A 22,847-nucleotide genomic window follows, 5' to 3' on the forward strand; every position below is an offset into this window, starting at 1 on the left:
GCTGGGGACATTCATCTATGTAACGGAACTAGGAATGCCAACCCACGGTGCTAACATAGCTAGGACATGATGTCCGCTTCCAAGGCTATCAAACACCACAGTGAGTGCATACTCAACTCACGACCATCATACTAGCAATGTTGACCATTTTAGGAAGATACTATGCCTGTTGCGATCAGCGACAATGGAAAATACGTTGCTGTGGCCTATGACCGCCACCTGGAGCTACATAAAACGTCACAGGGACACAATGTGCTCCGTTCCATTCCCTTACATGATGCCATATGTGGCCACTTGAGATTTCTCCAATGGTCGGATGATACTACCCACATTGGAAGCCACCGGCTGCTGTGCGGGAGTACCACGCATATCTCCGTTTTCGATACTGAAAATGAGAACTGGGTTGTCGAAATCGAGACAGGAGACTGTTTTGCCCATGCTGAATTTACTACGAAGGCCGATGGTATCCTTTGCCTTTTAGAACTCGGGATACAGCTCATGATCTTCGACCTCAAGACCGGCGAACAGCGTATTGTCAGGGCCCCGAAATTCTCCGGCCCAAATGGCTACGACTTTCGCCCACGGTCTGGACATTTGGCACTAATTGCGAAGGTCGATGGGCAGGATGCCCTCGCCATCCACAATCCAGAGACCTTTGAGTGTGAAACTGCAATAGTTCTACAGATAACCGACGTTCAGGGGCTAAAGTGGAGTCCCAATGGTGCCTGGATAGCTTGCTGGGCCACAGCCCTTGCAGGAACGGCGGTAGCGATCTATACCGCGGACGGGAAATATTTCAGAACATATACTGGGCCTGAAAACGAATTTGGGCTTGGGGTGAAGACTATTGAATGGAGCCCCGACTCTAGCCTTCTAGGTGTTGGAAAGCAAGGAGGAATCGTTGATCTAATCAATACAAAAACAGTTAGTACCACCCGATTTCCAGACATCGCAGAAAGCAGATGTTTAATTCGTTTTTTAGTTTACTTTGGCGATGGTTCTTGGGGACCCATTGTCGGTTCCAATTGACCGAAAAGTATATACAGAAGAAAACTCTGCTATATCAAAACGAGAATATACTGTCGCCCCCGAATCTTCTGTTTTTCCATTTACATATAACATCCCCACCGATACAAGGACTATATCGGCCATATCATTCAGTCCATCAGGTAACTTGATCGCCACGGTAGATCACGCTCTCCCGAACATTTTGTGGATATGGTCAATTCGAGAATCCCCGCCGCGCCTCGCAGGGTCTCTTGTGCAAAAGTCAAATATTAAACATCTTTTCTGGGGTGCCGAGCACCCCGAAATGTTGTTCGCTACAAACGATGATGATGTCGCAACTGTACATGGGTGGTCCTGCGGAAGGCTGCCAGCGATAGTTCAGATACCACGCGCAAGCGGAGGGAGGTATAGCGCTGCTAGGATCAAATCTGCCACGCAGGATGGGGGTGAATTGATCTGGTTCGGTTGGCACAATGGATACGTTATGGGATACCTCTCCATGGCTGGGCCATCAGTGGAATTTAGACAGGTCGAAGGCATAGATCAAGCATAAGCTACACCCATACATTCTATATTTCCGCATAAGCAGTTGGATCGGGTAGACAATGGGAGACTCCAATTTTCTCGATATTTTTTTCTCTAATGTCGGCAAGCCAATCATGAAGGCCGCAAAATATCGCGCTAGTCCGTATTTAGCCGAAACGAGGGCTTAGGGCATTTCTCGCTTAGTCATACCCCACTCCCAAATTTCGCGACATCGACGACGCTTGAAGAGCGATCTTGAGCGTGAACACTTTTGTCGACAACTGCACCAAAAGTTCATCCATCATGGTTAGTCGCCCTTACTTTTACATCGAATAGCAATTTGGTAAAGGAATAGAAGTGCTGACACGAGACTTCTACGGCCTAGGCACCCGCAGCATCATCCGGCGGCAAGAAGCAGAAGAAGAAGTGGTCGAAGGGCAAAGGTACAACTCCCTGAAAACGAATGAGTCCTAGCCTCATTGCTGCGCACTCCTCGAGTCAAGGCCGTAAGGCCCATCATCGCTCCATTCGAGCCTTTTGGACTGACACATCTCATCTCGATAGTCAAGGACAAGGCCAACCACGCCGTCGTCCTCGATAAGACCACCTCAGAAAAGCTCTATAAGGATGTGCAATCGTACCGTCTCATCACTGTCGCTACCCTTGTCGATCGTCTAAAGATCAACGGCAGCTTAGCTCGCAAAGCTCTTGCTGATTTGGAGGAGAAGGGTCAGATCAAGAAGGTCGTTGGACACTCAAAGATGAACATTTACAGTATGTTGACGCCTCGCGATATTGAAATTGGGTATTCCCGGTATTTGGGCTCCGCTAACTGGCTTTGTAGCTCGTGCTGTCACCGCCAGCGACTAAAGATAACGTCCATCATCATTTCCTTTGGCCTGGGTTTCCATTTGTGCTGCGAACGGTGTTTACTCTACCTGCACTTGTCAAAACAAGCATGTCTTTTACGGGTTAATGAATGGATTTCCCCTTACTTCTTTCCTTCCCGTGGCAAACCAGTCGGGCGTGGCAAAAGGTGTTGGATTTTGACTGAAGCAACTGTATGGAACAAATACTGCATGGAAAATATGCGGTTATTACGGAGAGCTTTATGGCCCTCCATGTAGCTACTACTGGAGCAGAAGCGAGGCGGCATATAACAAATACGAGACCACCGAACAGTAGCGGTGATACGTTTGCATAAAGACATTCATACGTCCCGTTTCAACTGATCCTGCAAACCCATGCGGTCTATTCCAATCAGCCATGCTAACTATAGAAATGTAATCCGTACAAACGGCTTGATGCGACCATCATTAGTCTTGGTCCACTCCCTTTGATTGCTGTTCCTTTTCGGCCCTTAACTTCGACCTTCTCGGCCTATCTTGCTTCGCCTTTTCACATAGCTGGCGCTTCTCCTGTTTGATGTCTGGATTTTCCCCATTCTGCTCCGGCACCAGCCTCCCGACGTAGAAGTACTTATCACTTTTGCCGTAGAAATCCACCCAGTGCTTCACCTGCTTGTACACCAGCTGTCTCGCCTCCCTCAGCTCTCGCTCCCTTCGAATCTTCTTCGCCGCCTTTGACAAAGCCTTCTCCACCTCGGAGTCGTCGTCATCTTCTATGGGAATGAACATTTCTTCTACGCCAGACATATCGGGCGTTAGGTCTTCTTCGAAGCAGCCGGTGACGAAAGCACGAGTGGCATCGCGCCCGGCAAAGAAGGAATAGCTGCCGCCAGGGCCGTACGCATGCGGGGAGGCGGAGACATCATAAACGGTACGATTGATGGACACGTATATCGGGAGATCTGGAGAGGTCCCGTTGTAGAGGGATAGTTCGGAAGGGGTGAGGAGGACGGGGCCACGCTGTACGAATTCTGTTAGCAAAAGCCAGTGAAGCCAGCCACAAAGGAAAGGGTTCGCGTACAAGCCGGCTAAGTATGGCCGACCATCGAGCAAACTGCGGTTTGACGCCCCATGTTACTGAATCGCCAGTGATGAAGTATGACAGCCCAGAAGACGCTAAGAGTAGGAGAAATAACAGTCGAAACACATCTATAACGGTGATCTTGTTGGATTCCTCATCATAACGTTCTATCGTTGCTTTCAGAGCTGCTGCCTGCTCCTGTTCATCATCTGCAAGCTTTGCTGATGCGAACTTGCCTTTCGTTCGTTGTCGCATGGCTGGCATCTCTTCCTAGCGATTCTATTCCCAATCACGACGGTCTTACAAACAGCGAGCTAATAATAGGCTGAGACGGGGGAGCGTTGGGCTGGGCACATCCAAGCCGCCAATCACCCCCTGTCGAATTACATAGTTGATCTGGGGCACTTCTTTGATTTCTCTACTCCATACTCCGTACATGTAGATTTATCGCTCAGCTTCACCTGTTATTTATTTTTCAGATAGGCATCTCTCTTGTTGACGACCAGAAACCAGCGCCGGAGCTCGTCAGTCTTCCGTGACTATGGAGTAGTAATAAAGGATTCCAACCACAATTATATATTATCAAAAGATAAGCCTAAGTGTCTCGCTCCCAAGCCCTGGCAAAGACCTCGTTTAAGGCATCCTGGAAAGTCCTGCAATTCATGTCAATCAAACCCTTGCGATCCTTCGCGTCTGGCTTCTTGATGACGGAGACAAGGCATAGGTATCTGATACACGTTAGCAACTTTGACGGCCCAATAGTTTTGGATATGCTTACTTGTTCATTTCCATGAGATGGATCATAGTCTTATCATGCAATATGACATGGCTTTCTGCCTCAGAAATCTGGGGGCCCAGCGGTTTTCGGTCAGGATGTTCCCATGAGTACAACTCGCTAATGTCAACGATCACATCAATATAATCAGAGCACATTTCGTAACATGCCATATCCACAGGCCGCGAGTCTGACGCAATATAAATCTTGCTGAGAACATCAAAAAGGTAGGCTTTCTCCATGCCAGAATTGTTGGCAAGGATGTTGATAAGATTTTCAAGGGTCGATAGTTGAGGTATGAGTTTCTGAATAACCTTGCTAAAGGCCTCGAAGACGGAATAATCGTAAATGGAAGTGAGATAGAAGTGAACAGGGGCATTTTCATATCCGGCATCGCTAAGCTCGTCAGTGATGTGCTGAACAATATCTTGAAAGATGTCAGATCGGAATTCCTCAGATAAGCCGTCGACTTTGTGAATGAACACTTCAACGTTAATGTGTGGATAATATTGTTGGATCATCAGTATGGTCCGATTCAAACGTGCAACGGCATCATAATAGTCATCCTGAGCGTCAATAACCCAGACAAGGGCCCCCAGATTGCTAAAAATTTCCTCGAGGTCGAAGGAGGGTTCTAGATACTCCAATTGCCCGGGAAAATCCCAGATCTGGAAATCCATAAAAGAGCTGGTTATTACGTAGCCTGGTTAGAACTGTCCCAGGAATTGGAGATGACACATCACCTACTGAATCGAGTCCTTCTGGATCCGTGTAGTTGACTCGAGGAAGAGGGTTTCCGTGGGTGGCATCTTATGAAAAACAACACTTGATATTGAGGACTTGCCGCTTCTACACAAGTATGTTAGAAATCTACCGGTATAGAATAGAGCCTAAAGGTGACCTTCAGCTTACCTGCGTAATCCCATCAGCAACAAGCGAGGTTTGGCATCACGAACTTTCTTGCGAGCAGTTCGGGTATTATTCGTACGGCTGCTTGCCGCCTGGCTCGTGGTCGGTGCGGTGGAAGGCTGCCCATGTTGAAGTGCCTGTAGATTCTGTTCGAGACTTAGCTGCGCTCTTGTCTTCATGATAGGAGCTTGGCCATGGAGGATGCCGGTGTCGGAATAAACCAAGCGCTCCTGGCCGGGCTTCAAGCTGGAACGGAGGCGCCTAGGGACCACACGCGGCGAGGGGGATATAGGAGGCATAGTGACAGAAACGGTGTGATTGCTGCAATTGATGGGGAGAGGGCTGCGAAGAGGGAGAAAGGACCAGAAGGACACAAATGGCGGAGTGAAGGTGCAGAAGCAGGGCGAACCCGCGTGTTCAGGCGGTGCAGTAGGGAAACAACACCGGGAGAGGCTTGGGTACAGTCACATCTCCCCGGAAGCACTGAGGCAGCTCAGAACAAAGGAAACACAGAGCAAACAGGTCTGGCTAGGCTGGCCACCCGCCTCCAGGGGTTTGGGTTGGATTCTGATATCCCCCGTCCACGCCCTTCAGCAGCCGTCAAAGCGGACGGGTTGGCCCGACAGAACACTCAGTCCGTGATATCAGGCAGCACAACCATCCATCTTCCACGCAGCGAAGGGAATGCGGCCCAAGACGACAGACGCCAAAAGCCGGGTCAACGCCGGAGGCGGCGCCACCGTCACCCTCACCGAGCGCCCTCAGGATTGGCTTCACGGGTAGACAACAGCAAGGCACGAGGCGGGAGAGCACAAAGCACAGCAGGCGCTGCTACAGCGCGGGGATAAGGAGGTAGTGGGGGACAGGAGGTATCATTCCAGGCCGCGGGCTCCTCTACGACAACGGCGGAGCGGCACGCGACCTCAGCGTCTCCCTCAGCAATAAGACGGGCATAGAAACAGGAAACAACGGGGAAGGCCCTTTGCGCCCAGGATTCAACGGAGCCAAAGGGCGGTAAAAAAAAAAGCGGCTTTCTTACCTCCATCGCGGGCCACTTCGCGGCGGCTATCCTTGACCGCAAGTTTTCTTTTTCTTCCTTCTCTCGACGCTTTCTTGCTCCGAGGCTGAGCTCGCAACGGGGCGATTGGCGGAAAGCCTAATGCCGGGAGGATAGTTTGCGCGCCCGTCCTGGATCATGGCCAGTGTTAGTAGCCCGCTCGTGGGAGTGGATGCCCAGGAGGAATTCAGGCGCTGTCTCGGCCAGGGCTCCCGCCCCCTTTGCGTGCAAGAGCAGCCTACTACTTACTATTTCCGTCTCATTCGCCGGTCCGGGCAGTTCTGGATGCATCAAACTGGGGGGCGTCAGCCGCGTCCGGGGCTGGGCAGTCAGCGAACATCATCTCTGACTTACCGGATCCCGAGATAAGAAAATCGGCAGGGCGAAGGAGGCAGTGCGGTGGGTGGGCTGTTCTCCGTAATAATTTATTATTGGGCAGCTCGCTGGGTCGCCGTGGATGTCAGGATGGCCGAATCCCAAGCAAACTACATAAACTCACTAGTTAGTATCTCGGGGCGGTCGTTCGATTTAGCCTTGCGTCCACAAGCGCGGATTAACTACCCGAACTCCTGGCATCGAGCCCTGGTCAGCAAGGCCAGCAAGGCCCGTCAGAGAGCAGAAGCGGGTGGCGGTTGAGTTCACCACTTGGCACAGCCGGTAAGACCAAGCCTGCCGACTACAGCTGATATCGGTACTCCGTGCTTTCGGAGTGCTCTGTACCTGACAGTCTGACTAGCAAGGAGAACTAACAGCAACTAGTTAGTTAGCTAGTGAGCTGGTGCACAGACACCAAGCAATAACAGGCCGGCAGTGAGGTGGTTTGTGCTTGTGTCGGCAGTGCAGACTTGTCCCCGGCAATGCAGAGACTGAATCGGCATCACAACCTGTGCTTCTTAACTAACTATATCTTTGAGCCTGCTTTATCGCCCCATGGCAGCTGTTTACTGCGAGTGGTTGAGTCTGAAACAGGTATTGGTGACGGCAATGCCCAGTATACGGAGTAGTTAGTTAACTATATGTAGGGATGATATGTAGTTAATTAACTCCCTAGTTGGTCGTGCTCCCGAGTGACGTGCAAGGACAATGCTGTGCGGTCTCTAGAAAGAGTGTTCTCAACGCCATACATCCAGCTCTACTGCATACTTCTATTTAAAAAGTGGCCCAAGAGAGTTTCACCACACCTGATGCCCGCATTTCATCCTCATTTTATTGTTTTGTACTTCATATAACTAATGGGTTGTTAGTTGGCTGGTTTAGGTGCTTCATCTGACGCGCGCTAGTTAGCGGCCTCGTTAGTTAACTAGCCGGCTCACCCACACGGCGTCATCCGCTTTTCGCCCGCTTCCCCCTAACCTGTACTCCGTATACCTTAGCAATCCCAGCAGCCTCGCAGTTTCTGGCCTGGCTTTGGTTTCACGGCGTGTCTTCTTTCTCGGTTTAGCTTCTTAGCCTAGCCCAGCCACTGCAAATGACGACTCTTGTGCCCCGCGAGCCATACTCGAAAGAGGAGCTGCAAAAGCTCTATCCTAAGGATCTAGAGCTACAGTTCGTTCAAGTCGTAAGGCGCTCTTTTCTTGCTACTGCTCCGTGAGCTCTTGGATTCTAACATCATGTCTTAGTTTTTACGGCATGGTACCGTCCCCTCCCCCAGCCTCTCCCATGGCCGCGTATTCACATCCACCTAGGGGAACGAACGCCAGTCTCTGCAAGATTCCAAAATGTATCTACATCGTTTCCTGCAACCAGCCCCATAGAAAAAAAATTGCCAGCTAACAATGAACCTAGGCCGGACTTCATCCATGTATTTGACTCCACCTCCCCGAAATAACCTCGAACTCGATATCTGAGCCAACATGTTCCAGACTGGCCTTATTGCAGTATTGCAAGGAAATTTGCGTCTATGACTGCGTCGGCTGATGATTTGTCAACATGGAACGAGTTCCAATGGCGCCGAAAGATGGAGAAATTTGGTAACAATGACCAGGCGCTGCTAGCTGTCGGGCCGAGCGGAGAGAGCGATAATATCTGGCAAGTGAATGCTCCAAGGGAGGCGTTGAAGTTACTGAAGTAACCGTGTTCTAACAATGGTTCTAAAGCCATCTTGGCGAATTGACGGATAAAGGACGGCAAACGACCTTCGCTCTGGGCCGCCGCTTAAGACATCTCTATGTAGACCAGCTAGGATACATGCCTCAGGTTATCTCGAATGCCGAGCGCCTGTATCTACGCTCCACACCCATCCCACGCGCTCTCGAGTCGCTGCAGCAGACATTTTGGGGGATGTACCCTGGGAGTGCTCGAACTTCCGACTTCGTCCCTCCCACAATTATCCAAAGAACCCCAGCAGAGGAGACGTTATACCCCAATGAAGGAAATTGTCATCGCTTCAGACAGCTAGCCCGAATGTTTGCTCAGCGTGCAGCCGATAGATGTATATGCATCCTGTTTTAAGGCGGGCGGTATTACTTACGTGAAGCTAACGTACCCCCCTTAGGGAACACTACCGAACAAATGGACTACCTCAACTCTCTCTGGTCCAGATGGATGCCTGAGAATTCCCGCCGGGTAGCAGTTGACTCTCGCCCACGTCTATCAGGTATTTTCGACACAATAAACTCGACTCTAGCACACGGGCCTCAAACACGGCTTCCTGCCGAGTTCTATGATGCCAGGGGCCAAGAAGTAGCGGATCAAATGGCCATGGAAGAATGGTTTGCCGGCTATAAAGAAAGTAAAGAGTATCGCAAGCTTGGTATTGGCGCGCTGATGGGTGATATTGTGGACAGAATGGTTGCGGCAGGCATTGGAGGTGGCTGGTGGCCAACAACGGAGTCGAAGCGGGACAGCCAACCACCAGTAAAATTCACAATGAGCGGATGTCACGATACCACGATAGCTGCTATATTAACGAGTCTAGGTGCTTTCGACGACGCGAAATGGCCACCATACACAGCAAACATTGCGATTGAGTTGTTTAAGGACGTTGACAGTTCAGGACAGCGACACACGGCCCGCCCAGGAGATATCCTAGAGGAACTATCTAACCCTCTGCCTGAAAACAATAATAACAACAGCCAGTCTTCGCTCCTCTCCTTTTTCCGTCGCTCTACGACGCGGCCTAGCGCAACGCAGGGAACTCCAACCGATGTTGCGAGGGCTCCTATATCCGAACTTCCATCTCTTCGTAAGCACTACGTTCGCATTCGCTACAATGACCGGCCAGTAACAATACCTGGCTGTGCTGCAAGACCTGCCAATCACCTGCCGGGAGAGCCCACGTTTTGCACGCTGGAAGCCTTCAAGCAAATTGTAGATAAATATACTCCAAAGAACTGGAGAGAAGAATGCGGATGGAACACTGACAAGGGAATGTTTGAAGAAGGTGAAGATAGCGCAGGTTATTAGTTTGATTGAACATGTTTGGGTATACCTATATATTTGGGCAAACAAAATGATTGCTTATTCCTTGTTCTAAGGTAAGCAGGTTTTTCAGATGAAATCCATTGAGTGAGAAATAAACGCTAGAACACATGCTTTTTGTCTATCCGGTAATGCAATGGCAATAAACAACCTGGCCATGTTCTTATACATTAAGAGTCCGCAGCAACGTTAGATAGCAGCTACCACCCAAGAAGAGAGAACAAGCCAGGGCGACAGAGCCTAGAACTCGACTTCCGAAGCCGACAGGTGCTCTTTCAGTGCGGGCATATACGCCTCAGCATGCAGCGCGTCTCCAAGGCGGAGGCGCATATAGTCAAATGCAAGGACAACCGGGACGTCTTCTAGTACCTTAGGCTCGTTTACAACGTCCATAGCCGTCGCATTAGCCGGAACAAGGGTGTCGGCGTCGTCATGGATATCTTGTGTTGCAGGGATATCACGGACCGCGGTGGGCAGTGTAAAACCTTTCTTGAGGCTAAAGCTGGGTACAAACCCCGTCGTCTTATCCTTTTCTATCTTTGGCATCTCGCGGTAACGTTGACTGAAGTGCGTTAGAACGATTATTTTAGCCCGCATCTCTTTCCCCACCATGAGTGCTTCGCTGAGGGTGGAGTGCCTCTTTGCCAAAGCATCCGTCACCATGTCGTCCTCGAACGTTGCCTCGTGTAAAAGAACCGTGGAATCGCGCCCGATCCGAGTAAAAGGTTCAGATGGACGGCAGTCACCGGAATAAGAGATCTTTAGGCCGGAAGGAAATGTGAAAGAAACAGCTTTGGCGCCCTGGCAGTGTGAAACCGGCACAGTGAAAATCGAAGTCAAGCCAGTGGCAGATTGAAAGAGCGATTTAAAATCGCTTCTGGGAGAGTCAAAGTTGAACCATTCGCCGCGCTGTTCGCCAGTGGCTTGAATAACGAGACCGTTCTTGTCTCGACGATGAAGGGTGAGGACACTGGAGATGCGGCGGTTGGAATTTTCATATGAAGTCGGCGCTAGAGGAAGGATCTTGTCATAGCCATAATTTTCAACCTGCGAATATTCCGCAAGCCAATCGAGCATCGGTATATCCGAAACAATGCACAGTCTTTTCTCTCTTAGAAATTTTCCAAGATCTGTTTCAAAGTTTGCCTGTTTCTGGGGCAAAGCCCCAAAGACTTCTTCATACCACGCTTTAATAACTGATGCAGTTCCCAAGTGGTGATCGGCGTGCAGGTGACTGATCCATATTACCTTCAGCTCTTGCAAAACACTCTTTAGTTCTTCGGGGCTTAGAGCTCGTTTTAATTGCCCTAGTGTCCCCTCCCCACAATCAAATAGATAGGAGCCATGGCCGGGGATGCGCAACAATGTTGCTGAAACGTTTCGATACATAGAGGGAAGGGAAGAACCTGTCCCTAATGTGATAATCTCCGCATCACTATCGGGAATTTTCTGTCTCACATTTTTCATTTTCTGTAGGAATGTAGGGTTGGAAAATGTTTCTCGAACCATATTCGCATGCCCAGATGCTATAGAACTAACACTTTCCTTTATGCGTTCTACATCAACTTCACGTTCTGTCTGAGAGCTGTTGATGTTGAAAGTAGGTTCCAGATCAATGACCATTCCAGGTTCAGCAGCCCTGGTATTGGGCAGCAGAGTTTTCAACGCATGGCAAGGAGTGAACTTTGGAGGACTGTATCGATCACCGTCAATTTCAGAAAACTCGATTGTGGATCGTGCGACAGCTCTAAATGCAAGGTGATCCGGACAATAATCCGGCGAAGAAAAAATATGCTTCGCTTGTGCCATATTAGAAATAAACTCCTGGATTTGTGGATGGGAGCCGACATCTTTTCCAAGGATCCAAATAAATACAGTGATGCCTTTCATCACCTCAGTCGACTTCCATTCTGGTCTTTCAATGAAATTTTTGACATATTCAATTCCTGGAAGCTCGACTATCGCAACACCCTTCCCTACTCGAGTCTCTCCCAAAACCATATCTGGCGTGATAGTCCGCCCGTCGATTGACTGCACGCTTTGGTTTTCAGTTAGTCTTCTGTAATCAGGGCCCCGCCGAACACCTAGTTCTGCTGCTTTCTTTGCATCAAATTTGCCTCTAATGTCATGATTGCGGATGATATACGACATGGAGCACTCAGAAGGCGAAGTTGGAGGCAAAGACTCAACCAGCGCCCCCGGCCAGGGTTTACGGACGAGAACCCGTATATCAGGTAACGGTTCATTATCGCCTGGCTTAGGTCCAACATATGGCTTGATTTCTTGTGTTTCGGAATGTCGCACAAAAAGTGTTGCTGGGAGGGAAACTTCAGCTAGGGGCATTTCTACGAGAGTATCCATGCGCCAGTCGGAATTGAACATCTGTGAAACAACTGCCTGACGAGCAATTTGATCTTCCAGATTGCGTGACTGAGAAGGCAGCATAGAAGAACTGCGCTCCTCAAATTCGTCTAGGCTTCTCTTCCTTGGCGGACTCTGAGATCTGGTTGACGGCAGAATAGGGAGCGCCCATATTTTAAGATGATCATCGGATACAGCAGGAGTGTCAGACCATCGGGCAGTGGCACTATCAGATCTCTGCTTAACGGCGGCATCTTCATCAAATTCTTGAATACAGATAGGCACACCTTGTCGGCAGATATACCTTCTCCCAGTTGCAATAGTGTGGGCCAAGTTCGGTCCGCCATATAGTGATATGTGAGTCCGGTTTTGGGTTTCATACTTCAGTCTTTCATCCCGGCGCTTCTGAAGGCCAATCTCTGCTCTTCTTCGAGATACTGGGTCAGTGGCTGCCTTTCTCTGTGTTTCTAATTCAGCAATTTTTGCATCTATCGCTTCAAGAGGCGTTGACAAGGAGTTCGACAGAGTATCAGACACCGTTAGCAGCATGCCCATGAGGCCACCGTGCGTCGACCATGTTGTTTTTCCGGTAAAAAAAATATCGGTGACGCGCGACAGTTTGATACCACGCTCAACACAAGCCCTTTGAGTACCTTCCGCTAGATTCCCGAAAATATACCTTTTATCATCGAAATGAAAAAGTATGGCGGTCCCAGGGGTATCGGCTGCAGGGGTAGTGATGAATTGTATAAAGGTCTTCATTGGAGAGGAATCGTGAGGAGGCTCGCGCGTAGTAGGATGTAGCGAAAGGCTTCGGGGGTCAATAATCCAGTACTTAGGCGAAAGCCTGGAAATATATGACTGGGGATTGGAGGTGGTAGTCTTTGAGTCATCCGAGTGACTTGTTCGTATAGCAATGTTTAAAAATCTGTGTGACGAGGGATGAGGAAGGATCTGCCGGGTTAGTAGCCGCGAGAAAATACTCCAGTTAACAATGTGCGGGAAGAAAACACCTGCGCACAGGCTGGCAACGATCGATGCCGGAGCTCGCACCGGCGACCCTAAACCAGCCAACTTGTCGGTTTGAATCACGTCAGGCAGTCACCAATGAGGATGGATGTGCAGCAGCAAAATATGAGAGCGCGCCACAGATGCCAGGATACGATAAAAAAAGTTTTCTATGTGGCAACATACGCATAGATGAGTATTCTTTGGGTGTGTTAGCTAGTGCAATACAGAGCAGAAGAGCATATCGCATTCAGTAAGAATTACCTCTGCACGTAGGTTTGATAGCCCGGAGCTATGAAGGGCCGATGAGATGAGTCAGCACTACGGACCGATAATTATCCATCCTTGGCTTTACGGAGTACTCCGTACTTCATGCAGATGCAATAAATAATGAACCTTTAGAGCTTCTTCTGGCGGGGTGATGATCTGACGGTCAGACGCCCAAAATTTGCACGAGCTGCAGGCAATCGACATGACTACAGCTCGCATGGCTGGCATTTGCACGTGGCATCGCCGATGATCGTTAAGTTTCCACAATGCTTCTGGACAATGCCGAGTACAGAGTACTCTGCACAATAATGATAATAATGTATCCCCTTGAAACCCTCCCCACCATGACTCCGGTAGTGTTTTCACCCAGGGATATGATACCCAACTTCTTAGAGGCGCAGCAGATGGCTAGTTGGTTCAAGAATGCCTACTATTTTGGAGCAGCGGGTGCTGGGTTAAGTGTTGAACTAGAAAAGAACAACGGCTTGAAGTGAAGAAGGTGGAGTAAGATGACCCTGAGTTCCAAGATTCTAGCATCGTGAGAAAGAACGATATGCCACGAGGTTCCCAATAATTAATAATGCTTGGTAAAACTGAGATGGCTAGGGAATCAACCTAGAATCCGAATGTTCTTCTCCGTACTACCATACCACATGTGATTCTCAAGAGTTTACTCCATAAATAACCCATTATTATTGTCCTTGCACGAATATTGATTTAGCTGAGCTATATTCCGTAAATTTTCTATTCCGCAACCTAGGTAAAGTGGCATGCGAAGATAAGAGTAAACACCGAAATTACAACGCCGGCGGGAGAACGGCGAAATAAGGTGCTGTGCAGCGAACCAGTGAATAATGGGTCCAAGGGTCTTGACATATAACTATCGGTTATACGGGGGTGTATGGGCAGTTAATGCTTTCTACCAAGGAGCAGTAAAGACTGTTGTGGCGTCCCGGTAGTACTCCGTGCTCTGTAGTGATTTTCCTACTATCGAAAAGGAGACGAAACGCAAACTGCGGAGTAGTCGGCTGCCGAGCATAATCATGGCTGGCATTGGAAGAATGGCAGAAGATTCCTCAGTCTTGGTCTATTGATATGGAGCAGCGCCAACAAGCTTCAAAGGGGGCCAGTTCAGACTTTCTGATACGGACCCTGAAATAAACGTTGCCATGAGAGGACCTCCAGAGTCCAGGTCTGATCAGCGGGCGGGATGATAATAATAATGGGACGGAAGGATCTCTTGATAGGCTTAAGTATTAAAGCCACTGCTAGAATCTGCTTGTTTCGGCCACTTGGCGCGTGAGGTTGAAGCTTCTGCGATTACGGAGCACAAACCGACTCCGAAAATAAACCGGACTTTAGGCGGCTCACACGTGTCCCTTTCCAACGCCGCCTACGAGCCGTGTGATGGGGGTAACTAGTACTTGGTAAAATTAGCATCATTGATATTATTTATTATTTCGTCGTAGTACGGAGTAGTGAAGTGACAAGAAACAGAGGGTATGGTGCGACTCACGGTGCCTATGCGCACCATGGCCAACGGAAATGAGCCTGCGGGGCGAGATGGTCCATCTCTTGCGGGGCAGAGCAATAATCAAATAAAACTGGAATTCCGCAGCGTCGACCCAAGGGCCACGGTGACAAGCAGACCCCGCGGCCAACATCCTGCTGGTGCAGCTGATGGAGCGTTGCACCTGCGTGCCCCCTGGGTTCTCAGCCGAGAAAAGGCCCGAGTCGAGGCAAGCTTTGACGTGGGCGGGGCAGCCAATCACCGCCGCGATGCACAGCCCCAGTTTTCAGCCCTATCCCGGCCTAGCGCGGCCCGCCGATACCGCTAGTGTACAGTGCATACACAGCGCCCGCCAATCGCGGCGCGGGTGGGCTCTGAAACATGCTCAATGTAACTTAGCTCCACCAATCATGCACGGGCTACCGCTTTTTAATGTGACGGGAATCCTGCTGCCTGCGCTGCACCGCCATGCCCGCCCGAAATACGCTGTAAAATACAGGGGGCCACGTAACGCTCTGGCTGTGTTAGTCAGGCCAGTCTTGGCTTCTCCTTGAGGATCCGATGGTTTCATTCCCATTCAACAACAACAGCATCAACCACCCCATTCCCCCCCCCAAAGTGACTCGCAACTGCGCTGCATATCAGTGCTTCTGGGCATTCGTTTTTTAACTTCTCTCTGTTCTTTGACCGTTGGACCTTCCTCCACTTTGCTCAACTCAGTGTCGCCCAGCTCTCCTTGCGTGTCACTGACATTATTACTTCGCCATCATGGCCGCAACTGGAGAACTTCCCCTCGCGATACACGTCCCTTCACCTGCCCCTAATTTCAACTCTTGTTATGATACCAGTGACATGGACGCCTACATCAACTTCGAGCCTGTATACCCTTCTCCCTCGCTGTCGCCCCCTACTGAAACCAAGCCCGTCAACCCGCAGCCTCTCTCGCATCCATACCAGCATTCGAGCAATTTATCTCAGTCTCCCGCTTCAACTAACGCCTCGTTTGCCTCGAACACCCAATTCCCTCAACAGGCATCGTTCAACGCGCCGAGTCATCAATACGCTTCCTACCAACAGCAGACGGGCTTACCAATGGGCGCTCTGGCCAACACTGTCGCTCTCAATCCGGCACTGAACATGAATATGGGATTTCCTGACCCTTCGCTTCGCCCTGCGGATGGCTTTGGCCTAGTTAGCCGACCAGGAGACTATCTCTCTGGAAACCAAAACCCAGTGATGTCCTTCCCTTCTGATCCCGTGGATATGGATATGGAGTCGGATCCCACTGGCTTGTCTCATACAGACATGCTCTCCTCTCAGCCCTCGAAGGCCCAGTTTGTCGACCCCATTACTCTTGGTAGCCAAGAGCCGGCACCAGTAGCCTCTACTAGCCAAGTAGGACGAGTTTATCCCGGCATTCATCAACAGGCTGCAAGAGCCAGAGCTGCTCAGCAACAACGACAACAGGAGCTGATAAGACGCCAACAGCAGCAACATCAAATTGCGCAAAACCAAGCACCCAATCATTCTCGCCTACCTAGTCGCTCGCATCAACCCAAAGTGAATCGTCCGGTTGATCCAGTTGTTGAAGAGCGCATCTCTCGGCTCCTGCAACAAATGAGACAGAGCAGTGTTGCTGCCCGTGAGGATCAGCCAACAGTTTCAAACTCTCTACCGCAGCCACCAAGGCAGAAAAAGGACGAGCAAGACATGGATGAGGATGAGCGACTTCTTGCCAGTGAGGAAGGCAAAAAACTAAGTAGCAAGGAACGACGTCAACTACGCAACAAGGTCTCTGCCCGCGCATTCAGATCTAGAAGAAAAGGTTGGCCTTCTTGCAGTACCTGAGCTTTTCCAGATATTAACTGTTTTGCAGAGTATATTGGCCAACTAGAAGGCGAGCTTACTGCTAAAACAAATGAAGCAACTGACCTTCGATTACAAAACCGAGCTCTCATGGAGGAAAATGCTCGTCTAACAGATCTTACTCGCATGCTTCTCTCGTCCCCTCAATTCGCCTCGTTTTTGAATGATGTTAGCAGAAACGGACTCCCATCGCTACTGCAAAAACAACCATCTTCGCAGCCAAACCAATCGTCAACTGATCCTTTGAATGATGCGAAATCCGTGCATCATTCCCAAGACGGCCAGACTCAGAACCCCCAAACCACGTTACCCACCGTCACTGAGGATCAATTTGATTTCACTTCATTGGAGTCTGGATGGAATTCTGGAATTGATGTCAACTATGCCAACCCCACTGTCCTTGCTGTCCTCGAAGTCCCCGAGTGCCCCAGTGTCGATGCTACTGTTCTGTCAGGAAAAGGTTCGATAGTAGCCACAAGTTTCTCAAAGGAAGAAATGAAAGATTTGGCCCCTCATTTCTCACACCTTGAGATTGACAACCACAACTCTGGAAGTCAGGAGGAACATGCTTCTTGCGCTGTCCATGTGGACGATAACAATCCTTCGTTTGCACTCTACCGTGACCAACCCAACAGCGAGTCGGGTTCCGAAACATTGGAAGGTCTGTCGAGGGAGCCTGAACAAGAGAAACGGTCCGCTCACTTTGACCTTGTTGTCGACTCTGATATTTCGGAATTAGGACTTTCGGATCTACAAAATAAGCGCCGGTTCGAGCGATTTCGATCGAACTTGGAGGGCGCGTTCCAACGCCTATATCGTGCCACTTTGCACCTGGAATAAGAATATGGTATAACGAATCTCCCTTACTCTGCTGCTCATTCATTTCTTGATTTCTTTTTTTTTCTCCGATTTTCTCCATGTCAGCTTTTTGTTTTGCGTTCGGGCGTCCAAATGATTCTCGACCTGCTTTGCCATATGACATACTCGGCCTACTTTTTCAATAGACTCTCCTAGCCTTGGGTTTTCGATTATGAGCGGCTGCATTGATTCTGCCTCTTTTAGGATATCACTCTGTATTTTGAACCTTGTTTATTTTGGTGAATGTTTGCACATATGAATGTCAAAGCTGCGACCGGGAGTTGTGTATCAATCCACATTTTTTCTTTTTAACACCCTGTATTTAGGGCTGGTGTCTATTCCAATAAAATAAAATAATAATGAGACAATCACCATACATATTATAATTCAGAACACTAATATAAACGATTTTGCCCTATACCTCACTGACAAAGCTATTGCCGGATTAGCGATATTCCGTCATTTGATGACGCCGGCCATTGCTAATTGGAGGAAAAAAAAGCTCTCCCTCTTTGCATCTCGCGCTGAACAAGCTGTGTACGGAGTCATTATTTGAGTAGCCCTCGCGCCGTTTTTCTTTTCTACAATATCCGGCAAAGATAGCAACCACGTATCTGGCTTTCTCTCGCTCCATTAAGCCCCTGCTGCGGGGCCAACTCGGCAGGATGTCTACAGCAGCACAAATCAGCAATGCCTCGCGCAAAATGACTGGTAGAGAGTTCTACCAGAGCTTAGGAAGCCCAAAAATGATACTGGCTCCAATGGTAGATCGCTCAGAGTTTGTGTGTGACTGCGTCTGCTCCGGCCTAGATAGAGGGGTTTTCAGCTGACAATCGGTTTACAATGATAGGCGTGGCGCATGCTCACCCGTTCTTTCGTCGGCGAGAAATCGTCCGGCCACTTACTGGCTTACTCGCCAATGCTGCATGCGCGTCTATTTAAAGAGCGTCCTGCATACAGAAGCCAGCATTTCGAGGCAGTCCGCGCACACCCCAGTGAGGAAAACAATGGTGCAGATTCTCGATGGTTTCTGGATGGAAACCCGCGCATTGACCGTCCGTTAATTGTCCAATTTTGTGCGAATGAGCCCGATGAACTTCTTGAAGCTGCTAAACTTGTCCAACCCTACTGTGATGCTGTAGATCTAAACCTTGGGTGTCCACAAGGAATTGCGAAAAAGGGCCGCTACGGTGCATTCTTACAGGAAGAACCGGATTTAATATATAAACTTATAAATACACTACACACGGAACTGTCGATTCCCGTAACGGCAAAATTTCGCATATTGGAGACAAAGGAGAAAACGTTAGAATACGCAAAGATGATCCTTTCCGCAGGCGCAAGCTTTATTTCCGTGCATGGGCGGCGAAGGGAACAAAAGGGACACAATACTGGCGTTGCTGATTGGTCGTATATCCGTTACTTGAGGGACAATTTGCCCCCTGATACTGTGATATTTGCGAATGGAAACATTTTAAACCACGATGATATCCAAAAATGTTTGGAAACCACTGGTGCCGACGGTGTCATGAGCGCAGAGGGGAATCTATCAGATCCAACAATTTTTTCACACCCACCTCCAATAGGAGAAAAAATCCCTGGGTATTGGAGAGGAAGAAATAATAAAGGGGGATACAGATTGGATTTCATTCTAAGAAGGTATATGGATATAATTTATAAGTATGTCCTTGAAACGGCGCCGCCGAAGAGAAAACCGCTCTTTGAGACTTCCTCTGCAGCTTCCGACCACTCCACCAGTGAACTAGAAGAGAAAATTCTGCCGCCTGAGCAAGAAGACGGGCCTCCCAGGAAAAAACAAAAGAAGAGCAAGGATCAAAAAACGGTATCGCCTAATCTCTGCCCAATGCAAGGCCATCTGTTTCAGCTGCTCCGTCCACTTGTTTCAAAGAAGACTCATGTTCGTGACGCACTCGCAAGGTGCAGAGCGGGAGACATACCAGCTTTCGAGAACGTTTTGTTACTTGTAGAAGAAGCCGTCAAGGAAGGCATACAGGAATACAATGCAACCCCAGAATTGCACGATGAATCTGAGGAACCTCAAGATGCAACGCTGAATGGTTCCAAAGCAACAATTGCGAAGTACAAGCGGCCATGGTGGGTTTGCCAGCCGTATATTCGGCCGCTGCCTGAAGAAGCGATGGAGAAAGGTGCCCTGCAACTGAAAAAGAAGGGACGAGCAGAGATCAATAAGGAAGCAAAAGACAACAATCTTGAATTGGAGGCAGAGATTGTCACACCAAAGGACCAACTGGTCAGCGGTTGAACCTTGCAATCATTCTTTGCACCTTACATCGTCAGGTTTCACGAACCAGCATAGCGCTCGAGGCGGCTAAACCTATACCCCTTTCACGCAGATATGGATGTACATACGGAGTGCATACACACGTTCCATGGCCTGTTGAACCTGCGTCCTGATGAGCGTGGGAGATATATTATTTTATTGATCTAATAAAACGCCAATGCGTACGGGGTACTCGGTACTCTGTACTCCTGGCACGGAGGCATCCGTTTTTCCTACGTTCCATACTTGTTTTGGCTAGATTCCACTCTTTATAAGATAGGGACCCCCGCATTTTTATACAGTGCTCTCGACACAGAGCCTGCGTGTTGGGCTCTGGTAACCGAATTCTGGTCCCACAGTCGTGTGAATGATTGTGTGTATGTATATAACACCTGCTTGCATCCCGCATTATAGAAAGCGCTTTCGAATTCCACAGCCCTCAGGCCTTTTCCCTCCGGCCGTGTCTCAGCAGCGAAAGCCACGAGGCTGCAAGAGACTCTCGCACAGGCCGCGCTAGCCGAATCTGGATTAGCCCACGCCAGCCCGCAGCCCCGAAGCGCCCTTATCGTCACGTGGAGATAAACAGCATCTGAGATCTTCGATCCAGGGGAGGGGGAAGTGTTTCGCAGCAGTCGCCTGCTCGACGACAAAGGACGCCGCGAGCAGAGGGGCGGCCAACGAGCCCGACGAACTACCCCGCGATCCTCGCCCGTCCCGCATCAGACGCAGAAACCAGACGTTTCTTCGCGCCGCTTGCCACGAGTCGCCCAGGCCCTTGGCGCACCCGAGATGTGGGGGACCCAACCAATAACGCGGAACCGAAGAAGGGCCATTCCAGTGTCCGACTCGGTTGGCGCCTCTCCACCGATGCGCGGGGGAGACTGTTCTGCAAAAGCGCTCGAGCCCTGGTCAGCTTCATGTGAGAGAGAACGTCGATTATAAGCTGGCTGTTGTCGCTTCCGGCCGCCCCTTGTCAAGGCATCTTGACCCCCTTGGTACCAGCCCTAATGTCCCGCGAAAGCCCCGGCCTGCCGCCTGTCAAGCGCCGCCGCTCGAAAGACGGTTGTCGTCCATGTCGAATCCGAAAGAAGAAATGCGATGGGAGGAAGCCCACTTGTGTCTCGTGTGAGCGAAACGTGCTGCTCTGCAGCTGGTTTCCCAATGCGTCGTCGGACGCTGCCGCAGAGCCGCCCATCAAATCCGAAAATCTCCTGGACTGGGCCGCACAGAATAAGAAGAGAAAACTGTCAATCTGTTCATCAGACGCTACCCCGCCAGACAGTGACTGCCTGCCCCCATTGTCATGGTGTTCATCGCAGGAGGGTGCCTCGCCACCAGTCTTCCGATCTGATATGGATGTTCTCGACATCTCTGGCCTACAACAACAGCCTTCTCTGGCGCCAATCTTCCGCTCCCCGATTTCTCTCCTCCTCTATCAGCACTGGGTAGAAAGGACAGGCGACGTGATGTCCGCCCACCGTGGAAAATTCAATGCCTTCAAGACCGAGCTTCCACGATTGGCTCTTGCATATCCCGACACTGTTCTGCAGAGTCTGCTTGCCTGTAGTGGCATTCATTACTGTAACGCTGGGAGGACGGCGGATATTGAAGCGAGTACCTGGACACATCTGGGCCTTGCGCTACGGTCGCTGAAATACGGCTTGACCCGATTTGTGGCTCAGCCAGGAGGCGATCCCATTCCTCTTTTGGCAACAGCCTTGGTTCTTTGCTTTGTGGAAGTATGAGCCGACCGTGACTGGTCTTTTAGTTATGCCCCGCGTGCTAACGTATCCTTCGCTTAGACAACAAAAGGCAACGACGGCGGCGTTCTGTCGCAACATTTACGAGCAGCCCACATATTGTTTAGTATGATACAATCGTCTCCATCATTGCTTCATATCGAGGATTCAATGCTTGAATTCCTGAAAGAATTCTATACGTATATTCTTCGAATCACTGAACTAAGCAACGACTCCCAAACCGTCATTCTTCACGGCTCAGTATCCCACGTTCCTCCCACAAATGAATTTTCCTGGCTCAGTGGTAAAAGCTACGGTATGCTGGTTGGCTGCTCATATGAGCTATTTGATATGATTCCTCAGGTATCGGCTCTGGCACGGCGAAAACGACAGAAAATCAAAGAAGCTCAGAAGCAAAGGTCGCGTGGCTATGGGTCGACAGTCCCGGAGGGCAGTGATGCGGATGAGATGGCTTGTCGTATCTTGAGGTCGCGAATTTTAGCCTGGCGACCGCCTCCAGATGCTCGTCCAGATTTCGTCACTTGCGGCCTTATCTACCAACAGGCTATTCTCTGTTACCTCGATACAGCATTTTCGAACCCACCCTTGACGGCCCAATCACCGCTACCGGATTTTGTTCTCCAGCGGCTTGACCGCTTTGTAGTTCTTCTTGATCAGCTCCCCGCCGATGCCCCTATATCGCACACCATGTGCTGGCCCTTGGCAATGTTCGGGAGCCTGTCGCGTCGGACGGACCACCGGAAACTCATACTCGACCGGCTACAGGCAATGTGGGAACTGCTTCGGCTCGGCAACATCCGAACCACCATGAACTTCCTCAAGAAACTGTGGGAGGATAACCAAGGCGACGGGAGCGCCCACACGCCCTCCGCCGAGTGTATCCGGATTGTCAGCCCTGGCGCCAAGGCCTCGAAACGTAGGCGTGGGTTGAGAATCATTCATGACAACAGTGACATGGAGGCTTTGATGAAGAAATACGAAATAATGTTCTCGTTTGCTTGATTTTGGCGGCGTCTCATCTTGCATTATTACTGTGTGGCTCTCAGTTGCTACGGCGCCGGTTTTGGCCAGTTGTATTCCTTTCCCCTGTATCTTATAACTACGCAAGCATTGGCCCGGAGCGCACTGGATCGTCTGTCTCACCGATCGGTTTGTTTTTTAATTTTATTTTATTTTTTTGGCTCTCCACGACCAAGGATCGGCGCGGGGGCGCCTCGCCCTATGCGCAGGGTGGAATTACTTGCTTGGAATATTCGGAATGCGGATTTTGGTTTTTGTTTTTTTTGTAG

At 49.9% G+C, this 22,847-nt stretch overlaps 8 protein-coding genes across 8 annotated transcripts; 5 read left to right on the forward strand and 3 right to left on the reverse strand.

Annotated features, from left to right (window-relative positions):
* Positions 1–69: 69 nt before the first annotated feature.
* LOZ57_006174 (uncharacterized protein) lies at positions 70–1,561 on the forward strand (the record flags this gene model as incomplete). Its single annotated transcript, XM_049255194.1, has 3 exons — positions 70–100; positions 158–924; positions 983–1,561. 3 exons carry the CDS (start codon positions 70–72, stop codon positions 1,559–1,561), a joined length of 1,377 nt encoding a protein of 458 aa, XP_049105797.1.
* Positions 1,562–2,849: 1,288 nt separating this feature from the next.
* On the reverse strand, positions 2,850–3,717 carry LOZ57_006175 (uncharacterized protein; the record flags this gene model as incomplete). Its single annotated transcript, XM_049255195.1, has 2 exons — positions 2,850–3,401; positions 3,463–3,717. 2 exons carry the CDS (start codon positions 3,715–3,717, stop codon positions 2,850–2,852), a joined length of 807 nt encoding a protein of 268 aa, XP_049105798.1.
* Positions 3,718–4,236: 519 nt separating this feature from the next.
* On the reverse strand, positions 4,237–5,445 carry GTR2 (GTP-binding protein gtr2; the record flags this gene model as incomplete). The annotated part of the gene is made up of 3 exons (XM_049255196.1): positions 4,237–4,924; positions 4,985–5,086; positions 5,150–5,445. The coding sequence occupies 3 exons, from the start codon at positions 5,443–5,445 to the stop codon at positions 4,237–4,239; spliced, it is 1,086 nt and encodes a 361-aa protein (XP_049105799.1).
* A 3,302-nt stretch (positions 5,446–8,747) lies between these two features.
* LOZ57_006177 (uncharacterized protein) lies at positions 8,748–9,714 on the forward strand (the record flags this gene model as incomplete). The annotated part of the gene is made up of 2 exons (XM_049255197.1): positions 8,748–9,600; positions 9,680–9,714. 2 exons carry the CDS (start codon positions 8,748–8,750, stop codon positions 9,712–9,714), a joined length of 888 nt encoding a protein of 295 aa, XP_049105800.1.
* A 149-nt stretch (positions 9,715–9,863) lies between these two features.
* LOZ57_006178 (uncharacterized protein) lies at positions 9,864–13,466 on the reverse strand (the record flags this gene model as incomplete). Its single annotated transcript, XM_049255198.1, has 2 exons — positions 9,864–12,938; positions 13,389–13,466. 2 exons carry the CDS (start codon positions 13,464–13,466, stop codon positions 9,864–9,866), a joined length of 3,153 nt encoding a protein of 1,050 aa, XP_049105801.1.
* A 2,074-nt stretch (positions 13,467–15,540) lies between these two features.
* Positions 15,541–17,478, forward strand: LOZ57_006179 (uncharacterized protein; the record flags this gene model as incomplete). The annotated part of the gene is made up of 2 exons (XM_049255199.1): positions 15,541–16,597; positions 16,649–17,478. The coding sequence occupies 2 exons, from the start codon at positions 15,541–15,543 to the stop codon at positions 17,476–17,478; spliced, it is 1,887 nt and encodes a 628-aa protein (XP_049105802.1).
* A 683-nt stretch (positions 17,479–18,161) lies between these two features.
* Positions 18,162–19,780, forward strand: DUS1 (tRNA dihydrouridine synthase; the record flags this gene model as incomplete). Its single annotated transcript, XM_049255200.1, has 2 exons — positions 18,162–18,290; positions 18,347–19,780. The coding sequence occupies 2 exons, from the start codon at positions 18,162–18,164 to the stop codon at positions 19,778–19,780; spliced, it is 1,563 nt and encodes a 520-aa protein (XP_049105803.1).
* Positions 19,781–20,805: 1,025 nt separating this feature from the next.
* On the forward strand, positions 20,806–22,560 carry LOZ57_006181 (uncharacterized protein; the record flags this gene model as incomplete). The annotated part of the gene is made up of 2 exons (XM_049255201.1): positions 20,806–21,537; positions 21,601–22,560. 2 exons carry the CDS (start codon positions 20,806–20,808, stop codon positions 22,558–22,560), a joined length of 1,692 nt encoding a protein of 563 aa, XP_049105804.1.
* Positions 22,561–22,847: the final 287 nt, after the last annotated feature.

Source organism: Ophidiomyces ophidiicola (genome assembly GCF_022830035.1).
Source record: "Ophidiomyces ophidiicola strain CBS 122913 chromosome Unknown scaffold_37, whole genome shotgun sequence".
Lineage (NCBI taxonomy): Eukaryota > Fungi > Ascomycota > Eurotiomycetes > Onygenales > Onygenaceae > Ophidiomyces > Ophidiomyces ophidiicola.